The sequence below is a fragment of the Hirundo rustica genome, chromosome Z (genome assembly GCF_015227805.2).
Source record: "Hirundo rustica isolate bHirRus1 chromosome Z, bHirRus1.pri.v3, whole genome shotgun sequence".
NCBI classification, from domain to species: domain Eukaryota; kingdom Metazoa; phylum Chordata; class Aves; order Passeriformes; family Hirundinidae; genus Hirundo; species Hirundo rustica.
This window is the reverse complement of record NC_053488.1, coordinates 84393436-84421116: the sequence shown is the minus strand read 5'-3', so window position 1 is coordinate 84421116 and position 27681 is coordinate 84393436. Positions and strand designations below refer to the sequence as shown.

The 27681-nt window shown below is 38.9% G+C and overlaps 1 protein-coding gene across 2 annotated transcripts; it reads right to left on the bottom strand.

The window, feature by feature from the left end:
• On the bottom strand, positions 1-26567 carry PHF6 (PHD finger protein 6). 2 transcript variants are annotated; one of them, XM_040090333.1, is made up of 11 exons: positions 26441-26567; positions 21327-21506; positions 21046-21147; positions 17205-17338; positions 16859-16902; positions 7700-7866; positions 7379-7522; positions 6022-6126; positions 5025-5158; positions 4278-4407; positions 1-3986 (listed from the first exon to the last, which is right to left on the bottom strand). In XM_040090333.1, exons 2-10 carry the CDS (start codon positions 21462-21464, stop codon positions 4278-4280), a joined length of 1098 nt encoding a protein of 365 aa, XP_039946267.1. In that variant the 5' UTR covers positions 21465-21506; positions 26441-26567; the 3' UTR covers positions 1-3986. The 2 variants fall into 2 exon arrangements, with proteins under 2 accessions (XP_039946267.1, XP_039946269.1); XM_040090335.1 differs by having other exon boundaries at positions 7700-7863; positions 26441-26563.
• Positions 26568-27681: the final 1114 nt, after the last annotated feature.

The following is a 27681-nucleotide window of genomic DNA, read 5'->3' as shown; positions in this document are numbered from 1 at the left end:
TGAAATTCATAACTCATTTATTGAATATATATATATGCAAGGATACCAATAAAAAGAAACTAATACTGCAAACTACAACTTTGGAAGTAAAGCCAATATAACAAGAACAAAATATACATAACATTGTAGATAGGAATGCATTTACCCTCTTCCATACATTCCTTGTTTTTACACCTAATGTAAATATATGCTAGAGCAAAAGCTGCAAACATTGGCCTAACCTGAGTGCTTTCTGACAAGCAACAGCTCTCCAGGATTGGCTAAGGGCTGAGATGTCACTGCTGACTAACGGCTGTGCACACATATGCATGTACAGGAACTGCTTCACCAAGTATATAAATCAAGGGCTGTGTTCTGTCTTTTCACCTCCATCACTAATATAGTAGAATCTGACTCTGATGACACGGAAGAAGAGTTACTAATTGCTATCATGCACTTTCAGTTCTCTTCAGATTAATTTCATGTAATGAGGATTAATTTTCTTGTCAATCTGATTCAGCATATTAGTATTTTTGGAATGCACTGATTATCACCTGCCAGATAAGTCTGATATTTCAAATAGATTATCACCTCTTCATTTTTCACTCTGTTTCAGCATGAAGTTCTCTTTCCTATATGCAGGAGTTACTCTACATTTTAAGGCCAGATTTGGCAGACTCAAACCACTGTAGATAAGCACAGCTCTTTGCACCTAAAGCTGAGACTTTGTGGAGTGTAAGTAAGACTCCTACTGGAGCCTTATCACAGAATCTTCTGTGGATCAACCCCTACTGAGGGAGCAGATCCTCTGCTCACCTCATGCTCGGGAGCTGCACTGACACTGGACCAGCCTTTTCCCCTTGCCCTGGACAGCACAGCCCACTGCTACGGGGTTTGACCTTGGGACTCTGGCATTGCACCAGCTGTATCCTCAAGATACTTGAACAGGATCCTTGCTTGGCACAGTCCTTTCTGGGAATAGCACAACGACGGATCTGTGAGACCACAGAGACACAGTGAGTTGGGGAGATCTCTTAATGGAGAGGTGCAGGGAGGTGGAGAGAAACCTCCCTTCTCAGAGGTTGCAGGCATCTTAAACAGGACACAATTCGCTTGTGAGCTAAAGAAATGCCCAAAGGCAAAAAGTAAAAATAATATTTTTTTTTAAAAAAAAAGAAGTGAAACCTGTTTTTTAAGACAAGTTTTGTTGAATTCATGATGTTGAATTCTTTGATTGTGAGATGAAAGCAGAAGGTGCCTAGTAAAAAAAAATCTCAGTAATGAAATGACTATATTAATTTAACTAGCTAATTTAAACATACCTAGTTCACCTATAGAGCACTTTCATTACTTCTAACATTTCTGGGAAGGCAGTAGATGCTCCAGAATAATCTTCAATATACGTCTGCAAAGATTACATTGCTTTACCAAAAAAAAAACCTGCAAACCAAAACAAAGCCCCAAAAATTCAGACAGACTGTCTGAACTTCCAAGCTAAAATACACATAAAAAGACAGTAATGGCAGTATTTTGTTTTTTAAAAAAATTATGTAAATGTTGTATACTATGATACATTGACATGCTTTTTAAAACTACAGTTAAGGACGTAAGAGATGTACAGTAAATACACTGCTGAGGTACATTTCTTCTAAATATTAACACCACAACTGAATTACTCCCCAGCAGGTGATGCTACTTGGGAACATATAAATACAATTTTTACATTGTAAGGCACTTTTACCCAGCATACATGAGTTGAAGTCAGTTATGACAAATTTGAGGCTTGTAAGAAAAGGTTTTTGCTTTAGACTTTGCTTCCATGAATTCTGAATTGATGACAGTTTCACCAGACCATTTCAGCACAGGGGTTAACAGGGAAACCAGCCACTCACTCTTCTGCTACCTGAAGGTAAAGTGCTGTTCTGGTTCTTTGAGGCATGGAATGGGGTCATTTATCCATAACAGGTGAGTTACTGGACTAAATACTATACTAAGCCACTGACACAATGAATTAGAGCTCAGTCTCAAGCACAGTCAGTATGCTGGCAGATCTACCCCATGCAAACTTAGTTAAATACAGTAGCTGCAAACAAAGTGCCTTTTTTCCATGGGAAGGCCATGTCTGAGGCACAAACTGAAGTAATTTAAATATTGAAGGATGATATTTTGCATTCGAAAACTGTTCTGTGTGGCTGAAAAATGTTCATATTCTAGGAGAAACAAAACACCTTGATAGACAATTTCAATAATCGATCTGTCATTGCAATTCAAGTCACGCTTTTAATTTTGAAAGTTACAAATACAAAATAAAAATGATCAATGGCATCATGTTTAGAGCAGTAACTGAATATTTTCTGTACACAGCAGTATTTCTTTCCAAACAAGATTATTCTCCAGGAAAGCAAACAGAATTGATTGAATTCTAACAGGTAAAATGTTAGAAACTCCAATATACAGTAATTGAGTCCCTCAAGACATTAAGGGAATGCATAAGAAGACAAACGACACACGTTAAATCTTTTAAAAATACAAGTAAAAAATGCTACAGAAACTCATGTTACAAATGAACCGTTTTTGCAATACCAATCACAGAAGAACTGTAGCAGTTTATAGTCAAATCAGTGTCTTTTGCTTGCTTCCTTCCTTCAAATCCAGAAGTTTTGTTGGGAGTTCAGAGTGGAACAAGTCAAAACCCTAAACAAACAATAAGGTGATGCAGTAGCAACAGACAAATGTGGACTAGATTCAGCTTTTTGGTTTAATTTAAGTAAGTCTGAGGATGTGCTTTAACAGACCAATTGAAGAAGCCAGCAGCCATTCAAAATGACAAGGTGTTTCAAAAGCAGTCAGAGGACTTTCTGTTAGGTTTGGTATAGCCTAGATCTGATAATTCCCTCAAGGAACATCAAATTTTAGCAAGTAGAATTCCATGATGTGATTGTTGACTTGACAGAGAAAGGAAAAAAAAAAATCACTAAAACATTAAGGATGATACACACAGTTTCCCATACAGTGGTCATATGATTAATAAAATAAATACCAATCTAACAAAAAAGGTTGTTTCCTCTTTCTTCTTACAGAATATGGGACCTTTAAGCACATTCTTGACAAAACATGAAGTGTTCCACACAACAGAGAACACCTGAGGTATGGACGTCAGATATGGTGGCTAAATCCCACAGCAAGTTAAGAGTTGTAACTCTCTGAAGTAGAAGAGATTGGGCTGCAAAGTCCTAACATTTGTATGGTAGGGTTTTAGTCACGCTTGTTGAAGTGTTCTCTGTAAATCAGGACACAGAAAGAGGTGGGTTTTTTTGGAAAGAATGAACTACAGCCCTTTGGCATGAGTTCTAAAGCTCACAGCTCAGAACCAACAGCTGCTCAAGTAAACCTCCCGCAAACAATGCTGGGCGGAATGAGCAATCACAACAGGAACAACCTGAAATGTTCAAGCATGCTTCGTGTACACTGAGTCCTTTCCTACTGGGTGCTTCCCAAACAAAAACAGCACGGCTTTGCCATGTACAGCCTCCGGAACTTGTGCAGGAAGAAAATGCAAAATTCACAAAGTACCAGCTCGTTGCCACCACGGACTTGTCCATGTTGTTAATTAAACTAGCTAAGACCTTCCCTCATTGCGTGAATCCACTAAACAACTTACACATTCCAAATCTTAAAGTTTTTATTCAGTCCAGAAATATAGATCTTGCTTCATTTCAATGTCTGCCTTAACTTTTGACACTGTACATATTACATATCATTTATATAGTGTTTCATTTTTTTTTCCAGACACTGCAGACTACAAACTACATAATATTGACATGTAAAACTCTGCCACTTACTGAAGGCTCACACACATGAACGTTTCAGGCAGTTCAATGAAATTTCTAACAGAGCTGGGTAGTAAGAAGTTACTAACCCTTTTCTGATTTTTAGAAAACAATTTAAAAGAATTAGTAGTTATGATGTCTTAGCCATTCCCAGTTCTATAACTCTGTCCCTTGAACCTGTTTAAAAAATGATGAAAACAATAGTAAATTTAAAATCATACAGAAAAGCATTTCACAGCTTTGACATTACATCTACATTTAGCAATAGAAATGAAGGCCTCCCTTCTTACACTGTTATAAAGTCAGCCAGTTTTTAAAAAAACAACAAATCCTCCCCATTCTTCTACAGTATGCCAATAAAAAGTACTCTGTATACACTAGATTTAAATACTTCACCGCAGTAAACTACATTAAGTGTATATTGCGTTTCAGTCTTGGTAACAGATCTGTCAGGAGTAACTTCCATACCTAGTTTCCATTGAGCTGCTGCTGAGGAATGTCGTTATGGTCAGTGCCTGATTTGCCACGGCTTTTGCTTTCTCTTTCTTCATCCTCTTCATCTCTTTCATCATTTCCACTATGGTTTTTACAATAGAGTCTGGCAAAATAAAAGGAACTGTGAGGATTTACTCTGAAAATACCCATCAAAACCTGGATTACCTCTCAATTAGTTTTGAGTTGTGCTACAAGTCAGTTGCAAACTCTTAAGCCATTCATGGCCTTTAGTCAAGGAAAGGAGAAGGAAAACATGGTTCCAGAGCAGCCAACAAAACTGTGACTGATCCCAGTTTTGCGGAACTGCCACGGCACTGCTCAGTGAATGCCCTCTCGTGGGCACAGTGTGGCAGCTCAGCTGCAGCCAAGCCACAGCTCTTCAGGAAGGATGGAAGGAAGGAAGGAAGCTAGAAACACATCAATATGAAGCAATCATGACATCAGTCTTCTAGATCTAAATTACAGATTACTGGAGAAGGAAAACATAATACAAGTCAAATAATTTTCCCATTTCTCCTATTTACAACACTACAGAAATTTTAAATTAGGAGAGCAGCTGAAATGTTTTGTAAAGTCAACAACTACTTAGGTTAAAGTTAAGTTTTAAGTTAAATATTATTCTCTTTTTAAAGAACACACTGACTAGCCAAGTTAGGCAGAAAAAGCGTCCTGAAATATTTTTACTTTCGTAACAGATTCAACAAATACATAGGTGCTTACTTATAAATTCCTCGTGACATATTCTCAATGTATTTAGCTTTGTCTTCTACTCCACAGTGGTAATGGTATGTTTTTATGCAGGCTTTGATTTCACACCCAATAGTAGCACCAGGCTGGCTGCAGAGTGTGCATTTCTGTGCAGGGGAACAAAGCGAACAGCAACATTCAGCATCTCAGTCTTTTGTCTCTTAGCATTCAGTTTAGTGTTTCTCGTATTTACGGCTAACATGTTGGAACAGAGTAATTCCTCTGGAAGATTATCCTTCCAATGAAAAGTTAATCAAAGACATGGTAAACCAGAAACTCTAAGATAGAAACCCATTAAAATATGAGCACTAGGATTTACCTGCCTGTTGCACAGAAAATTGCTACATGGTTGCAAAACATGTTATAGCATTTCCAAGGCCATTTTATTGCCACTGAAGTTAGTACTCTAATGTGCAAAGAGTCTTAAATTATTCTTTTTTCAAGGAACATTATTGCTAGTTTTTTATTTTCTCTCTGATCCCCCATAAATTTCTTAGCACTTTAAAAACATCCTGAGTTTAAATAAAATAGTGTGATGTTTTACTTTGCATCCTCATCTCTGAAATCTTAACGTGTTTTCCTACTAAAACACCAAAACAGTTGGAAATACTGATACTCACTGCAAGAACTGAATATTCTCTAATTTTATGTGCAGCTTCACATAACGCTGTTTTAGTAACACAGGTTCAAAGCTGTTACTCTCTTGTAGTTACAGCATGGGTAACATGAATCATATCAGTCTATGATAATAACAGTTATGTGCATTGTCATGAATCCCAAATACCACATGCTCGAACACCACTAATATTAAGGTGATTCCTATCTGGCTGCCCTTCCCACAAGTAACAATATATTTTAATTTCGTGTTTAGAAAGAGATGGAAAAGATTGCTCCATAAAAGGAAGGAGGCAGAGCTGTACAGACCTTAGCAGAATCACTAACACATTCACCACATTCTGCAGGTACATACCATTCTTTTTCCTCTCTTGATTTCCTGAAGTACAGTTTTGATATCAAAATCACCAAATTCTGCCCTTGAAGTTGTTGTTAGCTGGACAGTGCCAGAAGAGAACAACTGTAAAACAAGCAAGCCAAAGTAATGTCAGGTCACAAAGATGATTGGAATTTTTTTCTTCACAGGAATAAGCGAGCAGTGAACATCCTGTTTGGTGATCTCAGACAGCATGTGCTTTACCAGCAAACTAGGAAAAACCCTTGCTGAGCAATTAAAGTATTCCTTCTGATCCCCACTTGACTGCTGTTGTTGTTGCCTTGGAGAAATATATTTTAAAAGACAAAGGAGCAGACGAGAAATAATGATAGGATGAAAACATAAAGTAGCAATTTGGGTAATATTATCAATTACACTACTCAACTTTTTAGGAATATTCCATTTCCTTCCCTGTGACATACATATAATTCAGGTTCAACCCTGATGTCAACATAGCTGTGAAGTCCTGAGGGATGAAAATGGAGGACAAGTACCATCCCTTCCACCATCATCCTGGTATAATCAGCTTTAACTGCCTTAAAACTGAAGTTCGGGTAGACAAAGTAACAAAGAGCTTTGCTAAAGTTCGGGTAGACAAAGTAACAAAGAGCTTTGCTAGAGTAAGAGTCAAAGCTGCAGGCACACACCAGCCCTCTGTTTAGTGAGGCTGGGTAGAGAAAGTCAATGAGTAACTCCACAGATTGCCTGGACTATTTATTCATTTTTAGGTACAACATGAACCAGTGAAGTTTGTTACCCAAAGCCCCACCTCACTCACAGAACGAGTGATAAGAAAGATGGCACTGTCTGCTCATGTTCATTAAAATTAGATCCTGTTCAGGCTGACAGTTCTATAAACGTGACCATCTAAAGGCAAGAGCTTTCTAGAACTTCCATTTCCCACACTCTACTTAAGTCACACAGCCTGAATCCACAGGTCAGAAAATGAATGAAGTTCATGGATTCTTCTCAGATTGTGCCTGAATGCCTGTAAAGCTGTTTAATTATTGGAAAGGATTCTTCTAGTTAAAACTGTTTTCTGTTTCCCTTTTTAAATACTTCATATGCATTTAGATGCTAAGGGAGCATTTTTAGTAAGCTAAAGAGTCTCCCTGAGCTAATGCCATCTCTTAGCATGGAGCCAACTTTTATTCATATTGCCTGCAGTGAAAATAAATTAATTGCTCACTTTGCAACACTTCAGTGCTTAAGGAGATCATCAGCATACAGACAATACTCAGCATAATTACATGTGAGGGTACTGTATTAAAATCCAAAATAGCAATTCACACAAAATTCACAGAATAGACTGGGTGACAACAATACTGTTACTCACCATGCACTTATAGTGTGCTGCAGCCTTTTTGGCATTAAATATATGAAGCTTTCCTCTAGCTTCATTTTCTTCTTCACCTGCATGACAGAATCCACATTTAGGTTTTGTATCACTGGGGCTGCTTCTGTGGGGAGACCTGTCTCTCTGAAAGAAAAACATTTTACTAAAATATACTGCTGGGATACAAATAAGGTTGCAATTTTAAAAGCCTGTGGCCACCAGCTGGAGGCTCAGACAAATGCAAATTTTAACAAAATTTATACTTCAGAGAAGAAATATGCAATTCTGTCTTCTAAGAAGTTTAGCATGTTTACTGCTTACATAGGAACTGCTTTCTATTTCATCTGTGCCATGTGAGGATGTAGATCTAGTGTCTTCTGATTGCCCTTTTAAATTTGTTTTTCTTGGCTTTCCCTTACGACCCCTCCTTTTTCCTTTGGGAGGTGAAGGCTCCAATTCGTGTTCATTGATATTTTCTTCTAAATCTGCTTTAGAAGTCAGAAAACATAATTAAATAAGATTTTCCACAATTTTATAAAAAAACAAACTAAGAAAAAAACCCAAACCAAACTAAAACCCCCCACAACCCACCAAAACCAGGCAAGAAAAATACATGTATTTTTTGAATTTTGGACAGAAATAAAAATAGTATCTTTTCCCCATTTATTACAAACATGCAACTGCAGATCCTGAAAACATTACTTTTTATATGTCACACAGCTTTACATCTTTATAACATAAGAAGGTTTAGTGTTTCTTACAACTTCTACTTTCAGACCTAAAATGCGTCCTCAGATATGCATCTTCACCCTTCCTGAAAATTAACAGTCATTTAAACTACACTGAAACTGTGAAATGTTTTCACCTATTAAATATATTAATAATTTATTATTTTAAGATGCACAACTCCAGTGTAAATTGCCTTTGATAGTATGCCAGGGTACCCAAATAATACCTCTCTCCATGCTTTATTAACTGATGCCTGTTGACTTAAGAAAAAAATTCATCCATTGGATTATGACATTAACATCAAGCTTGAAAACTGAAAAATATTTTGCCTTCAGTGCAACAAATCTACAAATTTATGTCATTACAGAATATTTTTAGACCTGCAGCTAAAAGCAACCTCCAGTTTAGAGGAAATCATCCCCACTGGCAACATCCCATATCAAGTATTTACAGACCATTAAGAATGTAAGAACACATTTTTTAATACAGACATACCAGAGGCCTGACAAGTTCCTTTGCAAATGTCAGCTGAGCTGTGAATGCTACACAGAGCAGAGCCCAGCCTTTGGGCACACTGTCCTTTGCGCAACTCATGGCTCTACACAGGACACAGATCAATTCTGTAAGATTAAGATTGGTTCCAATTTGATCTAGTCAAATTGTACCTGGTAACTACATCTAACAACCAGCTCTATTCAGTCACCAATAACTTTCCTACTCACAGGAGCATCCTCCTTTTTTTCTTTCAATATGTAACACCCACCCCTGCTCGAACTGCAAACATCTTTCAGCCGACTTGTTTAAAGAACACGTGCAGACCCTGCTGAAGAACTTTCCTTCTCAAAATTCAAACCACAAACATCAGTATGAGCCCCCACACAGAAGGAAATGGTAATCAGAAGACTTGAAACATTCACTTGATGGGTATTGCCATATTGTTTTAGTATCCAGATAAGACATCTTAGTTGGAGACTAAATGCTGCCTTGCCTGCACTCATCTTTCTTACTTATTATCACATAAAAATCAGATCACATTTCTATCTCTTGATAACAATGACTCAGCTGCACAAAACTTGAAGTCAAAGTGCTGAGGATATTCCACAGCCACCAAGTGGGAGCAGAAGACAACTGAAGCATGGGCCCAGCCAGGCACACAAGTACATCCTGTTCCGCTCCATCTATTGTATCTGTCACTAATTCCCAAGAAAGCTAAAGCTTCTGCTCAGTTATTAAAGAAGGACAGAAAACTCACCGAAATGCATCACAACAGGTTATATTGACATTTATACAGATCTGCAAATTATTTTGGTTTAAACTTACAGATTATTCAGCTATATACACACTGCTACTAAGACACATCAGTCTGTCTACAACGTCCCTATACTTTAATACATAAACTACTCTTTTCTAATTACATGTCAAAAGCACAATTTATTTTACGCTGAAAAAAACTAAAATGTGATGACACAAATTATGTAATGAAACAATACATTTTACATTTTCTTCTCAGGATTTCCTATCTAACATTATTTTTCCTTTGTCACCATTTGCTAAATTTCCCAAGCAAGATTATGCAATTTACATACTGACCTCTTGGACTGCATATAGCAAATTTTATTACAATCTGAAAAGCTCTTTCAAAAAGCATTCTCTTTTATCTTGTTCATCATATGAACTCTCCACTGATTTTTCAAAGAAATTTGTGAATATTTGTCTCTGTTTTTACAAGAATATGACTATTGAATCCATGACCCTTTAAATCACATCAATAAGAAGATAAAAATATTCCTTCCAAAACAATTCAATGGACTTCCCTAGTGTATTTGATGAAGCAAAACATAGTCCATTCACTGCCATTCCTTATTTTTTTCCAAAGGTCCTTTTCAATTTTGTCAGTCAAAATGCTTTCGACCTCAGTCCACCCTTATTTTCTACAATAACATTAAAGAACGACCTGAACTCTTCACAGTCGCATTTAGAAAACTAATAGTGAGTTATAATTGCTAAAAACCAAGCACACCTTATGAAAACAAATTTCTTATAAAAAGTGTCAATCTCCTAATAGAGTAAGTTAAGTGCTATTTTTAGTGTAAAATTATTAGAATATTTAAGATTTGAAAAGTAAAAATGCTATATTTTTAAAAGATAGCTTCAGTGTTAGATAAAAAACCATGAAGAATGCACAGCTTTCCTCAAAGAAGAACCCCTCATCTGTGCTCAAAACTACAACTTCCAGAGAAGTTCAGACATCATTAAAATCCAGATGCTACATGACCCCCCTTCACTAAAATACAATTCCTTGAAGATTTATGTCTCCTTCTACAAGTGACGTGGACCTATACAGTAAAAGCACCAAGATGTGATGATCTGCTCTACCACATCTGTCCTTCAAAACTGACACCTCAAAACGTTAAAGCTCTTCTTTTTACAGCACCTTGAACTCACAGAATAGAACAGGGAGATTGTAACCAGCTGTCAAACCCATCTGGATGTTCTGCATGTTTAATTTAAAGCTTGGTGGGTGCCCTATCCCTCCCCTCAAGCCCGCTGCCAGCTTACCCTGTGTCCCTGGCATCTGATGGTTGGGTGTTTCCAACTTCTCATGTCAGCTTCAACTAAGGAAAACACAAAAAGTTGTTCAACTCCTCCCTCACCAGGTGATGTTTTATCATGGATATCACTCATCCTCTGAATACCCTGAGATTCCCTAGAATTCCCTCTTCAACTACCCCCCATCCCATATCCCATTACTGCATTGATTTTTAAAATCATGACAATTTTCTCAGTGTAACTTTATCAAAAGTGGCCCAAGGTGGTTTATATGAGCTTCTCTCAGAAGTCCCTAAATGCTAGATCTGAAAAGAGCCCAATACACAACATGGCCTGAGAAGAGGGCGGGAAGGGATAGGAGTAGAAATCAAAAGGAAAAAAATCTACATTTTAAAAAGCACCTAGGAATACGATATTTTAAATTCAGATGAGTAGCAACAAGCCCCTAATTTGCATTTTAGAAATCCATGAGCAGTACAAAGTACCACAGAAGGAAGCCTGGCAAAGTGCTGTATGACATAAACGGTTAACAGGGAGATTCGGCTTCAGAGAGAAATCTAAAAATTCACCTTTGATCATGACTAGGAGGAAAAGGGATCAAGATGTTTAGCTGTTTAAAATAAGGCTTGGCAGGGAAAAGGTTGAGATATTACTGATCCATATTGCATCAGCTTGAAATACACATGGAATTACCCCTTCCCAAAAGCCAGGTTAAAGCAAAGTAATAAAGAATTACGTGATTTAAAGGTTGTGAAAGAACAAGTAAAAAGAGGATGTGTACAATAAATACTACTCTACTGACATCCTACACTACCTTAAACAACAGAGTAAGAGAGCCAGAAACAAAGGAAGCTGAGTTTGTATGAGGAAGATAAAAACCAAAACTACTGGCAAAATATATTTGCAAGTAGGACTGGATATGAAAAGCCAAAGCATAGAATGTTGAGGTGGCTGAGACACGCTGCTATGTAAATTTGAAATCACACATATGCAGGTAAAGTTCTATGGTGTATTTGGGATAAAAGACAAACTAAAAATTCAATGAACAAAATCAATCTTATTAGATTTTTAGAAGAGAAATTAAATATAACAGAGAAAAAAAGGAGTATTTAAGCGTGCTAGAATAAAATTTCCTTAAACTATGGCTGAAACCAAATAAACCACATGTACCAACATCATTGTTTTAAATTGGAAAGAAACATCAAAAAAACCCAAACGCTAAAAATGTGGATACATCTATAAGCAATAATAAGAATCAGGGATTTTTATAAACTCCCTTGTAATCAAATACAAGATCAGTTAAAATAATCATGAAATAATAGTATTTTTTATCAGCAGTTGATGTGAAATTAATGGCCAAAATGCTGAATATATTTTTGTGTTATCTTTTTCAGTGGAAAAAGAATAAGTTACATTAAACACATAAAAATTAAATTACCCTTTACGTCCTGCCACTAATACATATTCCAAAAGTCCCAGACACTTCAAGGATGATTTTCATCCAGAAGTTATTTGTTATGAGGTACTTGAGATTATTTCTTTAATTAACTACATTTAATGTAGAAAAATAATAAAATAGTCCTTACTGACCACAAAATTTAAATGCATTTTCAAGCAAAGACACACTGGCAAAGACTGAAGACAGACAATGCACTTGGCTTCTCTGCACAATCACAAAGCTTATGACCCCTGGTCTGATGAAATCTGTTGAGTAGCTCAAGCCTCGCTTGTGTAACACCTTGCCTAGATAGGAGGGAGAATTAGAACACCAGATGACAGCTCCTCAGACAGGACAAACCATTCACTACATGACACTTAATATTTTTCCTTTTTCATTAGCCGTGTGGTTTTCCATAAGAAAACCCCAGTGTGATCCTTCTGCACAAACCGTCATTATTCTAGTATGGGACAGTGCTAATTCACTGCCTGCACCAGCTGTTTCTGCGGGAACACCATGGGCACATTAGATGCCACACCCAGAGCATTCTCCAGGAGGCAGACACCAAGCAGGCTGAGTTAGCAGAGCCCGAGAAGACTTTCACACCATTAAAATCAAACCGACCCCAAACTGCAACATTACAGAAACATTTACACCTGATTATGTTACTGCAAGTAAGGCAAACCTGTGCTTGGACCAGTGCCAAAGAAAATGCAACAGAGGAACAAACACTGCTTGAAGAATCCAAAGATGAATCAGAATGTTACTTAACTAGAATGCCAAAAAGTTGCAGATGTTTTTCTGCCAGTCTCTGGTTTTCCCAGTACTTTGGGAAAGTACTGAGTGTACTATAGATTGCAGCATCTCTAAATAGGTTTCAGAGAAATATTCTGACTCAATTTACCGAGCAGTGTGCAAAGCACAGATTCCATGTCTGATCTTTAGAATTACATGAAAAGAATGCTAAAACAAGGATGCTATTTCCACTGTAGAAACATAAATTCCCTGAGGCTTTGAGCACAGCTACAGCAGAAATTACAGATATTTTCTGACCCCACAGTTCTCAAGTGTCTGCTTTAAACATTAACAAGAGAAGTCACACAGCTCTTTGTTAGTCTTTGTCTTACCACTGTGTAACAGATGAAATTACATTCTTTTCTTAGTTTATATTAAACTATTCCTCATCAGCTGAACTTGTTTTAAATTCAACACATGAGCCAGGGCAGCCCCACCTGCAGGGAACTGAGAGACCAAGTTTTTCATTTTTCAACAATTATTTCCAGTACATTGGAATAAATTCCAACAAACAGTTCCAAAACACTAGTTCAACAATACTTCATTCTTCAAAAAGAATAAATGCAATTGTATCAAACTGAACAGTAATTCAACTAATGGTTGGCTGTGATCATTTGAAAGCACTGGCACCAATTTCTGTAACCTATTAGGTACTGAAAACTCAGACAGCTTGCCTAAAATTATGAACGAAGATGTTACCTGAAGTTATTCTGCTAAATTTGTAACCAGCAAGACAAATACCTAGATGTCCTTTTTTCAGTTAATGGGAACAAAGCACAGAAAAATCACACTGAATTACACAAAGGAAATACAGGAGAAATAAATTTTTCCTATTCTATGTCACCTAAATTCCAGGCCATATAGATAAATTAGATAAATTCAACAATCTGTTGAAGCAGGCAATGGATTTAAGAGCACAGTACTCTGCTGCCATGTTTCACATTTTTATATTCAAAGAAAGCAGAAGGTAGTTCATCAAGTCCTGTCAAGTGAAGAAAAATTAATTCCCATCACTCATTAATATTGTCTTGATGAGTAGATACCAAGTCTGATGAATCCTCGCACCACCTGAATTTTGTAACAGCAATAAAAAACATCTATGAGGTTGCTTTCATTAAGTCTTAGCAGGTAACTCAATTCCAATATAAGTCCTTCAACAGCATTTCCACGCAACCTCAAGATGTTTTCTTTAACTGTTATTAAGTGTTTAACAGACAGCCTTTTTAAACTAGAACTTCTAACAAAAGTACATGAACTATATCTCAGACTTGGGCAAGTATGCCCCCAAGCATCCATTTTCTAAGAGGGAAGGGAAGGAAAAATCTCACTGTTATGCAGCAGTGCTGCCTACAGAAAAGAAACTGTTCTGGACAAACCAAACACTCCTACAAACTCTTTGAACATCTACTAACATAGATGACAGAATAAAAACACTTGGACCAGGACAATTAAATCTGGGTACAAAAAACCAAGCATAAGAACCCACAGCTGTTCTGAACTGACCAAGAAAAAACAAAAAAAGAAACAGGCAATACATTAATAATAATAAAAAAATCCTCAACCAAAAAAGCAACACAGAGAAGGAGCAATTAAGTTTCCATTACAAAGGACTGATGGTTCAAGTGCCTCCATGCGCCCACACTGGGTGACAGAATCACAGATAAGCTTTAACTGTTCTGTTAGGAAAACACTGCTAAGCAAAGATTAATGAAAATGTAACTTAAAACAAGATGAAAAAAAAAGCCACTATGGTAACATCTAGTTTCCCTGCCCAGTCTAGTCACTCTTCTCTGCCAAGTCCTTTATCTGGTTTCACACACCACCATTCTTTCACACTGAAAGGCCTCCTTGACATTCACATTTTCATCAAAAACCAAACAAAATACATACATAAAGCTTAATCTCACCATCCAACACCTTCCAGCTGTCATTTCATGAGTAAACTTCAGCATTTAAGTATTAAGGAAAAAAACCTCCCAAGTCCATCCTGAAACTCTGAAAACCACCCTGTAATTTTTGTCTGCTAAAATTAATTAGTGTTCAATGTAGCAAAATACCATTGCTATGGAAATTACTTTTAGCACTGTAAGAGGCATATGCAATTTGTATTTCTACTTTTTTGGATTTAAAGGAGGTCTATCACAGAAGAGCCCCAGCTTCTGGCATTATCAATCCACAACTGTAAAAATTAATTATTTTATGGTTAAAATTTCCAAAACTGTATGGACTAAAAAGAAAACATATTCTTTTGGAAAGAGCACTGGGTGGAATTTAAGTGAAATATTAAAGAACTGAAAACAGGAACGTGAAGTATAGCTACACATAGTTCTAGAAGTGCAAAGCTATTTCTAGAAGTGTAAAGCATGACCGAAGTAAATATTTTAAACAAAATAATGTGTGCAAAGTACTAAATAATATTCTATCGGGTTCTTTGGCCTCAGCTGTTCTGAGTGACATTGTGTATTTCTTCTCTCCTACCCGCAATCTAAGAGGTTATTTATATGAGTCTAGATTAATGTTTTAATAAGCTACCATCATCAACATTTAATAAAAAAACCCCACTAGTTTTTCCCAATATATCTATATAAAATTTAAAAGCCTTTGCTATTAGAAAATTACATTGTAGAATTTGAGATAATGGTTTCCAAAAGCTCTTAAAGTAAAGGACAACTTCAGATCCTGCAAGGAATCCCAAGCAGAAAAAGCAATCCATCAGTTTTGAGTTCCATGAAGAATTAGAGACATTTTTAAACACATCAAACACTAAGACATTTGTGAATAAGTATAAAAAATTAAAGCATCAGTTAAAGAAATTAATCTCTCTGGACTCAAAATGTCTTTCATATTCTATGTCTGCTAACACACAAAGCAACTCCCAGAACAAACAAAGTGCCAAACTACAAGATAACATGGCCCCTTCTCTTTGGAGAACTAATTAGAATGTATATATTATTTTTCTTGTTTAAACCCACTAACTGTAAAATTAGAGTTTCATATACAGGCACACAACAATAATTATGTAAATAGACTAAAAAAAAGAAATCTGTTTTCTTTGGTATTTTCTGCTGCCTTCAGAATCCTTTTGAACATTGAAATAACATCCAAACCTTTGCCATTAATAAGTCTACTACCCGTAGCATAAAAAGCAAAATATTATCTTAAAAATACATTTGGCATAGAGACTGAAGTAATTTATGAAGCTTAATCTTCACTAAACATTTGTATACTCCTCATTAATCTGATGACATTTCAGTAGAAAGCAATGCAAGAAGTAAAATACGAACTGTTTGCTTACCAAAATTCAGATACAGCAGAAAAAAATAAAAATACCTTAATAAATACACAATAAATAAATACGCACTAGTCTGAAATTTTAACAGACCACACAATATATCGACATTTGTGGCATTTCACTATCTTTTTCTGCAAAGCTACACAACTTTCATGAATGGATCCATAAAACTTTTTTTTTTTTTTAATTAATATGACTCAGAAACTTATCTGTCAGTTAGCTCATCACAACCCTTTTCATTTACTATTGAGTGTCTCTTTTTTCAAGAGTTAAACTCTGTTTACTAGTCAAAAAAATAATGAATATTTAGAAAGATTAGCAGTAGCAAAAAATCAGCTGTTACCTGAAAAAATATTTCAGATGTTAATTTTGTGAATACTTAACTACAAATACAAGCCAGCTTCTTCCAAGAATGGAAATGTATAACTTCTACCCAAACTTTGGTTTTATGGAGCATCATATCTTTTGAACATGCTAAAATTTATGGTTGAGGTTTTTCACCACCTCGATCAGTAATTTTTAGAGAAAATACAGAAATCAGATGGGCTTCCAAACTCATTTTTTCTCAAAAAAATGTACTTCTAATTTTTACTGAAAACATTTATATTCTCCATAAAAATTAAATTTAACCAAATATCTTTCTACAATGGGAAAAATTTATATTGAATAATTTTACCTTCAGAGTTATGCGTAGTTTTCTTGTGTTTTCGACATAAAATCCTATAAACAAAGTAGTTGAAAACTGTCAAGTCAGTCACGAATCACAGATTATTTACTCATCTTTTAAATTTAAATGCCAGTACATTTTTCTCCCACTTTTAAGACTCACTGATACACAAATCTTGCAATGAAAATATGCTTTTCTAGAACATCACTATTTTGAATGCCACAATCATAATTAGAATTTTTTGCAACACTTTCGTTTAGATTCCAAAGTGGGGTTTTGTTTTGCTTTGTTCTTTTTTAAACAAAGAAAGTAAATTACAAATTAAAAATAAATGTAACAAATAAATAATAGTTACATGTAAATGCCTTGTGAAGGTTTCTCTCTTATCTGAGCCTTATCATGCAAAGCACAGTAGTAGTGATATGTCTTGTGACATGTTTTCACATCACAGCCAATGGTTGCTCCGGGACAGTGGCATAAAGAGCACATCTGGAAAGGAAAAGAAAAGCACAATTCATGGTACTTTCTGTTCAGTACTTCTGAGTTCAAAAATAACGTATTTACCACTCCTGGTGAAAAAACAAATGGATTTCTGCACAGGTATTACTCTTCCTGCTCTCAGGCATTTTGCATTAATTTATTTGAAAATTAACAAATTTGTTAAAAGTGTGCAACCGTGCAATAATCATCAGATGTGTTATCGGTTCAAACACCATTATCAACTCAATGAAGAAAATAAGTAATTTGTTTTTGTGGAATGTACCTGATGAAAGTGACACAGTTATTCACCCTCACTCACAAGGACAGTCTGTTTGTACCAACCACTTCAGAAAAGTTAAAATCACAATTGCACCTGTTTAATTCTGAATTATATTATAAAGGCATGAGGGGAAAAAAATGATATCCATTTGAGAATGAATCCTGCAGTCAGAAATACTGATGACCTGCAAATTTACCTCAACATCAGTAGCTAACTTTATTTTTTTTCCTACAGTTATGTCTGTAAGTCCTTTCCAAAACATCAAATTTAGTGAAATATTTGGTAAATATGATTAATTTATTTCAACAAAACTAAATTTTGCTTTTTATATTTATACTGCAAAGAATATTACAAGTGAGGCTGTTGCTTTATTCTTCTTTCCTATTAAGTAATTCTTCTTGTATCAGACAAAAAAATAGTAGCTATCTGCCCTCTAAATTGCTCATGGTCCTTCTTATACTTTGGTAAAAATGGAAGTAATTGACAGTATCACAAAATTTTTATTTTTATTGTTCTCTACTGGCTTAATATTCCCCAAAATCTCAGGATTTCCTATTAAACTCACTTCCCACGACACTGGAGCTTTTTCTTTGTATCCAGCATATTGCACCCAGCCCCAAAACGTTACAATCAATCCCAAATTTAGGTATGCAATGTAGGATATTCCCTACATATACATATCTCTGTGGATACTTTTTTTTCTCCACTGCACTCATTTAGTCAAGTTCTCCCTGCTACCCTCAAATGTGCCAAAAAATATACCACCAAAGTTACCGAATATACCAGCCTGTTTTTCAATTATAACGAAGTCAACTGAACAGTAAAAATGTCAAAGCCTTGGATCATCTCCATTTACTCCTCTGCAAGCTCTGAAATGGTAGTTATATACTGTTCCCTAGTTGTTACCTAATTTGTATGGGCACTTTATCTCATAAATCTGTTACACATTATGGTTTTATATATAGTAATTGCTAATCAAAGTTCTTTAGAAAACCCTAGGTTTATATATCCAGCCAATCAAGTTTAGTCAGAATCTCAGGTCTTTTGAGAACCAGAAATTACTAAAAGAAAACTTTATTTTTATGAACACCATGATGTGTTTGTAAAACAGAGCACACACATTTTGTCCATGTTTCTAAGTAATAAAATACTTATTCCATTGGCGCGTGTCTGCTGTCCAAATGGTCACTAACTGAAGTTATACTGGGTATATAAGAAGTTTGATAAGCTGAAAATTAGGTATGGTCTTCAAAAAACACAAAACCTTTCCATTCACAGATACTGGAAATAATACAGATAATTAAAATAATTACGATATTTGTGACTTGTACTTCCAAATATTTAGACTTCATAAGCTTTTTGACTGGTCTACCAAGGTTTGAACCTACCACCTTTTCTCTGACAGATCTATCACCATCAGAAAGTCTCTACATTCTGCTGCTGTCACTCTGGTAATGAGGTCCTCACTGCCAGTGCCCACCTGGCCAGAAGCACCTCCTGAGGGACAAACTGAGCCCAGGCCATCAATGTATTCACTTAACCCAGGGCACTGAGGTTTTTGTTGAATGTGTTCCCCCAGAATGGACCAGCAAGCAGACCTGAGAGAAGGGATTTGGGCTAATGATAAACCTTTACCTTTAAACTTCCTACACACCAATGGAGAAAGACAAGTTCCTCCAGAGTGTGATTCAGAGCTACAGCTTTCTGACAGCTAGAGAGACACGGCACCTAAGTTAAGATCTAAAATTATCTTGTATGATTTCTCCAAAGAGGAAACAACTCAGGACTATGAATACATTAGACTGACCAGAACCAGGTTTTCTACAAAAACCTAAAAAAAGTGCCTCGTACACACAGTTGGTGAGCTACAAGAATGGAGCCACTGCAACAGAAGGAACATAAAGAGATTCAGAAGAAGAAAGAGTAATCACCAAAGACATAAAAAGAAAAAAACTCTTAAAACCCTTTAAGAGACACAAAAATCAAGAATTTTCTTTATGATCAGTAGTTTAATTTACTACCATGTTCTTTGGAAAGTCCTAATCACAACATGAATGACTTGCGAACTTCAGCTGACTAGAGCAAATGAAGTTCCCTGGGTTGGAAAAGATTCAAGTGAAACAGTGGATGAAATATTACATTATTATTATAAAATTGTAGTTCTACAATAATACTTTAGACTTCTCTAAGTGGTCCAAGAACTGGTAAATGCATAGCTTTAAATAACTAAGCTGAAAGGTTTTAATGTGAGGAGTGAACTGATAGTCTGCTAAAATTATTTTAAAAAGAGCCTCACTTATTCCCCCAAATGGAAAACAACTAGTTCTAAATAAATAATAATTTAAAAAATCCCCATGAATTAGCTTCTCAGGAATTTAAAAAAGTCAACGCTGCTCAATCTCTTTAATTTGGTGGAGCTGCAATGACTACTGTATCCACATACCTCATAAGCCCTCTGTATTTGCAGCATTATTTTTTAAATCAATATAAAAGGAACAAAAAGTGTATTTTGTAGTTAAAACTAGATTTTGCTACACTGGTATACCAAATATATATGTATACATATGCCAAATATATGCAAATATATACATATATTCCAGATATATGCATATATCTATATACAAATATATAGATACTTGAATACTGGTAAAAGCACAATAACACCCTTCCCAGGACCCTAGAATGTGGGTTTCTTTCTGTCTTGGTTAAGGGACAAATTTGGGAGAAAACCACTGAATGGGATTCCTCCAGGAAGCAAACTTAAATGGCCCTGCTCTCTAACCGGTTTGGTTAAAAAACTTCTTCGGAGAAAAGTGGAAAGAACTATTTTACTTAACAAACAAAGTGCATACAAGTACAAAGAATGAATAATATGAGACAATAAAACCTCTCGTTCTGAAGTGAGATGGCAAATTGAGAAAGTCCTTGCCGTGGGTGTAGCTCGGCTCTCTCTCAGTCTCTCCTCAGTCCCAGTCCCTGCGGCGCTGCTGGAAAATGCCGAGGTCCAGGCCCCGGTGGGCCGCAGGTGCAGCCCCCAGTGCTCCCCTGGGTTTTCAGTGCAGAGCAGGTTTAAAAAGTCCCCCAAAAAAGGAAAAAAAAACAGTCCAGGGAACTTCTCTGCCCTAGCTAGCTGAAACTAACTAAAAGCAGAAAGATCTCTGTCCTGCAGTCTCACAATGTGGAGGAGTCAGGCAGTTTTCTCAAAACAAACTCCACGCTTCTCCTTGCTCTTAGAACCAGTCTTAAAGGCACAGAACTCAATATCCAGCAGAAACTGAACAGACGATTGGGGATACAAACATTATAAAGTCACCTAGGACACCTTCAGAAATCCAACACAAAATACATTAAATACACTGAACAACTTCCTTGCAAACTTTATTGAAGGTATGAAAATACTGTCTTCCATTTTTCATGAGCCAAAATAGGGACTTACCAGTTTTGTGCCTCTCTTTATTTCTTTCTGAATATCTTCAATAGAGAATCCACCAAGACTCTCATTATCAGTGTGTGAAGAAACCAGCGCGGATGAGAACAGCTAAAATTGCAAAGACAAAACCCGTATTTTAATTTTTAAGGGTATAAATGATAGAGAAATGTACAGATATGAAACCCACCAAACTGCAGTGGTTAATCCTCTGTGCCAATCCCAATGTGGTTGGCTTTTCCACGTGTTTGCAGCGTTTTCCAGGCTCCATCGCATTCCCGGTCACTCACCATGCACTTGTGATGTGCCGCCACCTTCTGGTTCTCCGACATCAGCAACTGCCCACATTCGTTGTCTTTATTCGACCGACAGAACCCACACTTCCTTTGTCTGGAGGAGACTTTCTTCTGTCCGACTGAGCTTGTCATGATTTTAAATGACCTTAGAATGCCACTGCAATCCTCTCAATGCTACAGGGAAAAAAACCCCTGCAATCAGTATGTTAAACAGCAACAAAAGGCAAATTAACATAGCTTTGTAAATACAGTATTGGGTGCTTGGACGTGATTTGTCCCTTTTCTTTATGCTACTTCAATATAGCCAAATAAGCAGGCAATTGGCAGAGGCAGTATTTGCCAAATTTTAATGACGTTTCTTTTATCAAGAAAAAGCAGTTTCTTTATGCAAATATGTTTGAGAATTAAAATAAAACTTTGGATGCTAATACAAAAGCAGAGAATGGAAAGAAGTGTGAAATACAACAAAAGAATCATTGGGGGGAAAAAAAAAAGTTACTGCAACTCATTTTTATAGTTATTTATTACAGGAAAGGAATTTGTAGAATATATCTATATACACATACATGCAATGAAATTCGTGCTACCGAACTTCCTCAAAAACAGAAGCAAAGAAAAACCCAGAGTCCAGCACAGCCTTGAGCACAGGTTTTGGCTGCAGAGCCTCACAAAGTCTCAGGGCAGAGGAGTAAAGAGTAGAGATGAGATGATAAAATGTTATCACTTTCGATATGACAATTATCTTGTGGCTACTCAAACAGCACTAGGAACAAAACTTGAGACAGCTCTCTGACTAAGGTGCTGCAGCGGAAACCTCTCATGACCCACAGTTAGCTTGGCAGCACCACACCAGGTTTCAGTAAGTGCATGAGAGCTGCTGTTGTCAGAAAAGTAACTTAAAATTAAACTCAGTATGAATCACAAACCTTTCATGTGCTACCAGCAACACGTTTTAAAATGTAACACTGAGGTCACAGTGCCCAAATCAGGCAAGCAGACACGGCTCATGCAAAAGTGAAAATACTCAATGAGCATATGAATTTCTTGGCCCAGTATGAAGAAGTTTGTGTTCATTTGCTTCTACAGCTACCAAGAAATAAAAAAATCATCTTCTTCAAACAGATTTTCTTAAAGCTTTTTACTTTGGAGATTTGAGCCTTACTATCAGAATTTGCCACAACTGCAATAAAATCTTCCTCAGCCTTTCTCTTCATTTGACTCAGCTAAGCAAGAAAAGCCAGTGTAGAGTTTGATATCTGCGTTGGAAAAAAAGTGTAAAACCCAGCCATAAATAAGAGAGCAGAGTTGTAACACATCTGGACTGGGCTACAATGGCACAGATCTGCATGAAATGCACGACAGCTCTCTGGAATTTGCACAGGCAGACCCGGTGCTCCCCAGCGCTGTCAGACGCTCATCATGCTGGTATCACTCACTGCTTCTCTAACCGAAAGCAAAGGAACGTCCTCAAGCTCCCCTCAGCGCGTCCTCCTTGCTGACAGACACTCCTGCTGCCTCCTGCTCCAACACATTTTCACAGACCGAGCTGCAGCTGCTGGCCTTGCACTGTTTACTGTGAAACTCCTGCCTCAAAAGGTGCCTGTCCTGTCCTCCTCGCCTCTGCTCTCAACAGCTTCATTTGCTCTCTGTTCTGACTGCGAGCAGTTCACGTTGCTGACGCACGCTCAGAACAAGAAGGCAAAGATTTCGGATCTTGCTGATTTGCACAAAAAATGTGCCAATCTGGATAAACTAGTCACACCCTTTTGCAGTGGCAATAGGGAGTCCTAAAGTGTGAAAACACAAAAGGATTATTATACTGTGTTCTTCTAAAGAAAAAATAAAAGAAGACTATTCCGTAATCCTTTCTGAGAAGAAAGAACGGTTCCTGAAGGGACAGACAGATAAACAGATATAGATACATACATACATACATATAAATATATATACATATTAAAAAATAAAAATCTGGGTAATTTAAAAAACTTTAATAATATTTGGGAGCAGAAAAAGACCTACAACAGACAAGTAGGAAGTAATATCACAAAGATTACTAGCTGAAATCTCACATTCAACAGATCAACATAAATCACACAGGGATGTTTAGAAATATACTAACAAAACAAAGTAAAACGCATGAAGTTCTGTTTTTGTGTAAACAGTGTGGTATGTATACACACACAGTCACCTGGGTCTACCTGTTTCATTTTATGTTCATTTTATATTATTAAAATATTGACACCAACGATACCAGTTATTGAAAGGAAGATCAGGAATTTCCTTGTACACGTGAAAGGTCCTACTGACTCTCAGAAACAAGAATTACTACTAAAACAGAGCTACCCTTGAATTTAAGCAGCATGTTTTTATTTTAGAAAATGAAAGCAATTTATTGCACACATTAAAATAAAATTAAGTGGCTCTCATCATGTTTAATTTATAGGAAAAAACAGCTTTCCAACTTTCCAAGACACAAGATTATAAAGAACCTTCTCACAGCTTGCTGCTTTCCACCTCCCAGTGCACTACAGGCACGTCACTGCAGCAGCACCAGAACCTGACACAGCCTGACTCCCTCAAGTACTGCTGCATAATTAGATTTTTTTAAGGCTCACAGTGAAGTTAAAAATAATGCCAATCTTTACTCAATACATGGATGCTGATGTTTAAAAACAAACAAACAAACAAATATGTTTTGAAATACTTCACAATTACAAAAAATTTAACACTTGAAAAATTATTAAAAACTCAAACAGGCCAAAACGGAAATCACATTCTTTTCACCACAGATTAAATTACTCTGAATGCATTTTACAAGAGTACCTAAAAGTTTTCTTTAGAACCCCGCATTTGTTTTTTGTTTGTTTGTTTCACTGGGCATTTACCCTATTTATACATTTTTAAAGTAAAGAAAAAAACCTGAGCATGAAAAACATCTATCTACCTCTCCATAAACTATATTTGCTTTCTCACGTGATAAGACACTACTCTTGGATCAGTTTTCTTTGTGTCAAAATGCACTTATCCTGTCTATTAAAAAAAAACCAAAACACATTTTCTGAGAAAGGTGAACGAAGCCATGCAGCTACAGCCCCACAATTCTAAATGCAAGAATTCAAAATTCTGTTTTCCTCTCTCAAGTTAAATCACCCCGAGCAACTAATTTTGTTTGCCAAGCATCAAGCTACATTTCATTGGAATGATAAAAAATGCAGCTTAAAAACAATTCAATATTTTGGTTTTCCACGTTTAAAAGGCCAACAAATGAGTAAGAACTACAAAAAAAATAGTGACTGCATCTACTGCTGACGGAATCTTGCTTGTCAGCTTTGTCAAAGTCTCACAGACTGGATCACAACGAGTGACGTACTGTGGAATCACTGACTGGGAGATTTTCACTGTCTCCACCAAAATGGCACACATATCATCAAACATAAAGATTATTCCATACAGATCAATTTTCCACAGGCTTGATCTCAGAAATGAGAAGTTACATGTACCCTAGAATCACACAACCAGAAATTCACTCAGCCATTCTTCACTGAAAAATTTGGGTTCATTTACATTCACAATTGCTTATGTGCACTAAAGTATTAAATGGGGTGCTTTTCCTCACAGTATCTTTATTTTATCTTTAAAACAGCAGGTTTTACACCCTCCTGTAGCTTCCGTGCTGCTTTACTGAACTCTAGACAACAGATCTCCCAATATAAAAGTGCAAGTTCAATGACTCTCAGGCACAGGATGCCCTCAACGCATGAGACATTGTTCAGCACCAAAGACTGGAAAGTAACCTGGACACTAATTTCTATTTATTGCCCAAACATGTTTCAGGACCCTGATTATAAGAGTTAAGATCTCACTTGTATTTCCTACAAAGGACAGTGACCTACATGTTGCACTTGTAAAGTCTGTTTTGGTACGTGACCTGTACGATTCCCCAACTATATTTCAAAAAAATTAGATTTGTAAAGAAAATTTCAGGCACTTGAAGAAAACCTGTGAGAAGTAAACAAGCCGCAGAAAATGTGACTGCAGATGCCAAAGGTGGTTTGGTCTCTCAGGAAAAGCTACAGAAAATATTAGTGCTGATTTTTCCAAGATGCTCACTGGAGATACCAGAGTCACAAGCTTACAAGTGCTTCGCAGCTTCCCGGGTCGGTGACCCATTGGAGGGAGGTTTATTTTGGAGAAGAGGGAAGTGAAGAAGGGGAGAGGGAAAGTATCCTGTAGGATTCTGTGACTGAGAACCTAAATCGTAGGTCCCACAGAAATCCAAGAGTTACATTCACATAGCATCCTACAATCACTATAAAAAGCAGGATGGGAATTTATCCATGCAACTTCCTTAAAAAAAAAAAACCCAGAAAGACACCGAAGAGGAGGCAGATGCGAGGGGAGAAGGGCAAACCCTCGAAAGCCTAAACAATGAGAGCAGAGCAGGTGACTGAAAATGACACAGGGAGAGCCCGCAGCCAGGGAGATCTGGCAGACAGCGCTGAGGGATCTCCAGGAAAGTTTACATCCTCCCACGGGGAACGAGAGATGGGCCGATAGCGGCACCTCTGCCGTCGCCTCCCCGGGGGATCGACGGGGCAGGACGGCATCTCCCGGGGAGGACCCGCCCGACCTCCCCGCGGAGCCCGGCCGGCACCGCCGGGCCCGACCCCTCCCCAGCCCAGGGGCTACCGGGGGGGGCGGGGTGTGCAGGGGGAAGCGGGAAGGGCGACCCCCTTCCGATTCCATGAAATTTTGTGGGAAACGAGACCGGGAGACGAGGGGAGAGGGGGGGGGGGGGGGCGGATCCTCCCTGAAAGGAGGGCGCGGGCCGGGGCGGGCGGAGCGAGCGGCACCGCCGGCCCGGGGAGAGGGCAGGGGGGCGGTACCGGCACCCGGGGCACCCCTGAGGGGATACTGCGGGGTGCCGCGACCCTCCCGGAGCTGCAAGGGCCGGCTGAAGCCTCGGGACCGGGCGGCGGCTCCGGGCGGGCGGGACCCGGGCCGGGGGCTGCGGGCGGGCCGGGGGCGCCGCGCCTGCCCCGGGCGCGCGGCGCAGCGGCGGCGGGCCGGGCAGCGGGCGCTCGGCGGGTCGGTCGTCGGTCACTCACCCGTGCGACGGGCCGGGTGCGGGCGGAGGAGCCGCTCGGCACAGCCCGTCCCCGCTCGCGGGTCGCTCAGGGCCGCTCGCCCGCCGGGACCAGCGCGTTCATTCGGGGCTCGGGACGCGCCGCTGCCGCCGCCGCCGAGCGCACGCACGCACGCACGAGCGGACGCACGCACGCACGCACGGCGCGCCTGGGCCGCGGCGGCGCTGCGGGGCGGTGCCCGATTGGCGGGAGCCGGGCGGGGGCCGCTCGCGGCCTCCTTTGCGCACGCGCGACGCCTTTCCCGCTCCTGGTTCCCGCTGCCCCCGCGGCGCTTCTCCGGGAAGCCGGGAAACGGAAGATGCGGTTATGTGGGGAGCAGCGGCTCTGCGCCTGCGCGCCCGCCGCCGCCACTTCCCCGCGAGGTCCCGGGGCGAGCGAGCCGGGCCGGCGGGAGGCACAGCCACACAAGGAGCGGTGCGCATGCGCAGCGCTCACCCGCAGCCGTTGCAGGGGGGGCACCCGGGCAGACGCGCTGCTGCGGCCGCGCAGCCGCAGCGCCGGGCGCGTGCGCAGAGCGGGCGGCGAAGGGCGGGCGGCGCTGCGGCGCCGCGCGCGCGCCCCTTGGGGAGGGGGGGAACGGTCCCGCGCGCGCGCTCCCTCACGGACACCACCCCCTCCCCCCCTTGCCGTCCCTCACGGCGCGCTGGGCCCGGCGGAGCGGAATGGAAACGGAAATGGAAATGAAAATGGGTCAAGGTTGGAAGAAGACCATCGAGATTACCAAGTCCAGCCCTCCAGCCAGCACTGCCGCTACAACCCCTAAACCACATCTCTCAGCTGCGGATCTAGACACCTCTGAAACACACCTTTGGCTCAGGAATTGCGGTGGCAGTGCTGGGTGATGTGGTTTAGTGGTTTTGGGGTTGCATGGCAGTGCTGAGCAGATGGCTGGACTTGATGATCTTGAAGGTCTCTAGCCTTGACGGTTCTGTGATCCTAAACCACATGTCCGGTCCAGACTCATCTCAAACATCTCCAGCGTCGGTGACTCCACCGCCTCCCGGAGCCGCACGGCTCCCTCAGCCGCTGCTCATCAGACTCCTTCTCCAGTCCTTCCAGAAGCTCTGCTGCCCTTTGCTCCAGCACTTCCACACCCTTGTAAAAGTAAGAGGTCCAGAACTGAATGCAGCACTTGAGGTGTGGCCTAACAATAAATAATAAAAATTACATTCTTTTTTGCAAAGTTGTCATCATATTGCACA

Bases quoted from the DNA above. Each gene is read 5' to 3' on its own strand.
- PHF6 (XM_040090333.1), bottom strand. From the start codon at position 21,464: ATGACAAGCTCAGTCGGACAGAAGAAAGTCTCCTCCAGACAAAGGAAG. The intron at 21,148-21,326 runs GTGAGTGACCGG...TTGCAATTTTAG, and splicing joins CGGCACATCACAAGTGCATG to CTGTTCTCATCCGCGCTGGT. The intron at 7,523-7,699 runs GTAAGCAGTAAA...TTTTTCTTTCAG, and splicing joins AAATAGAAAGCAGTTCCTAT to AGAGACAGGTCTCCCCACAG.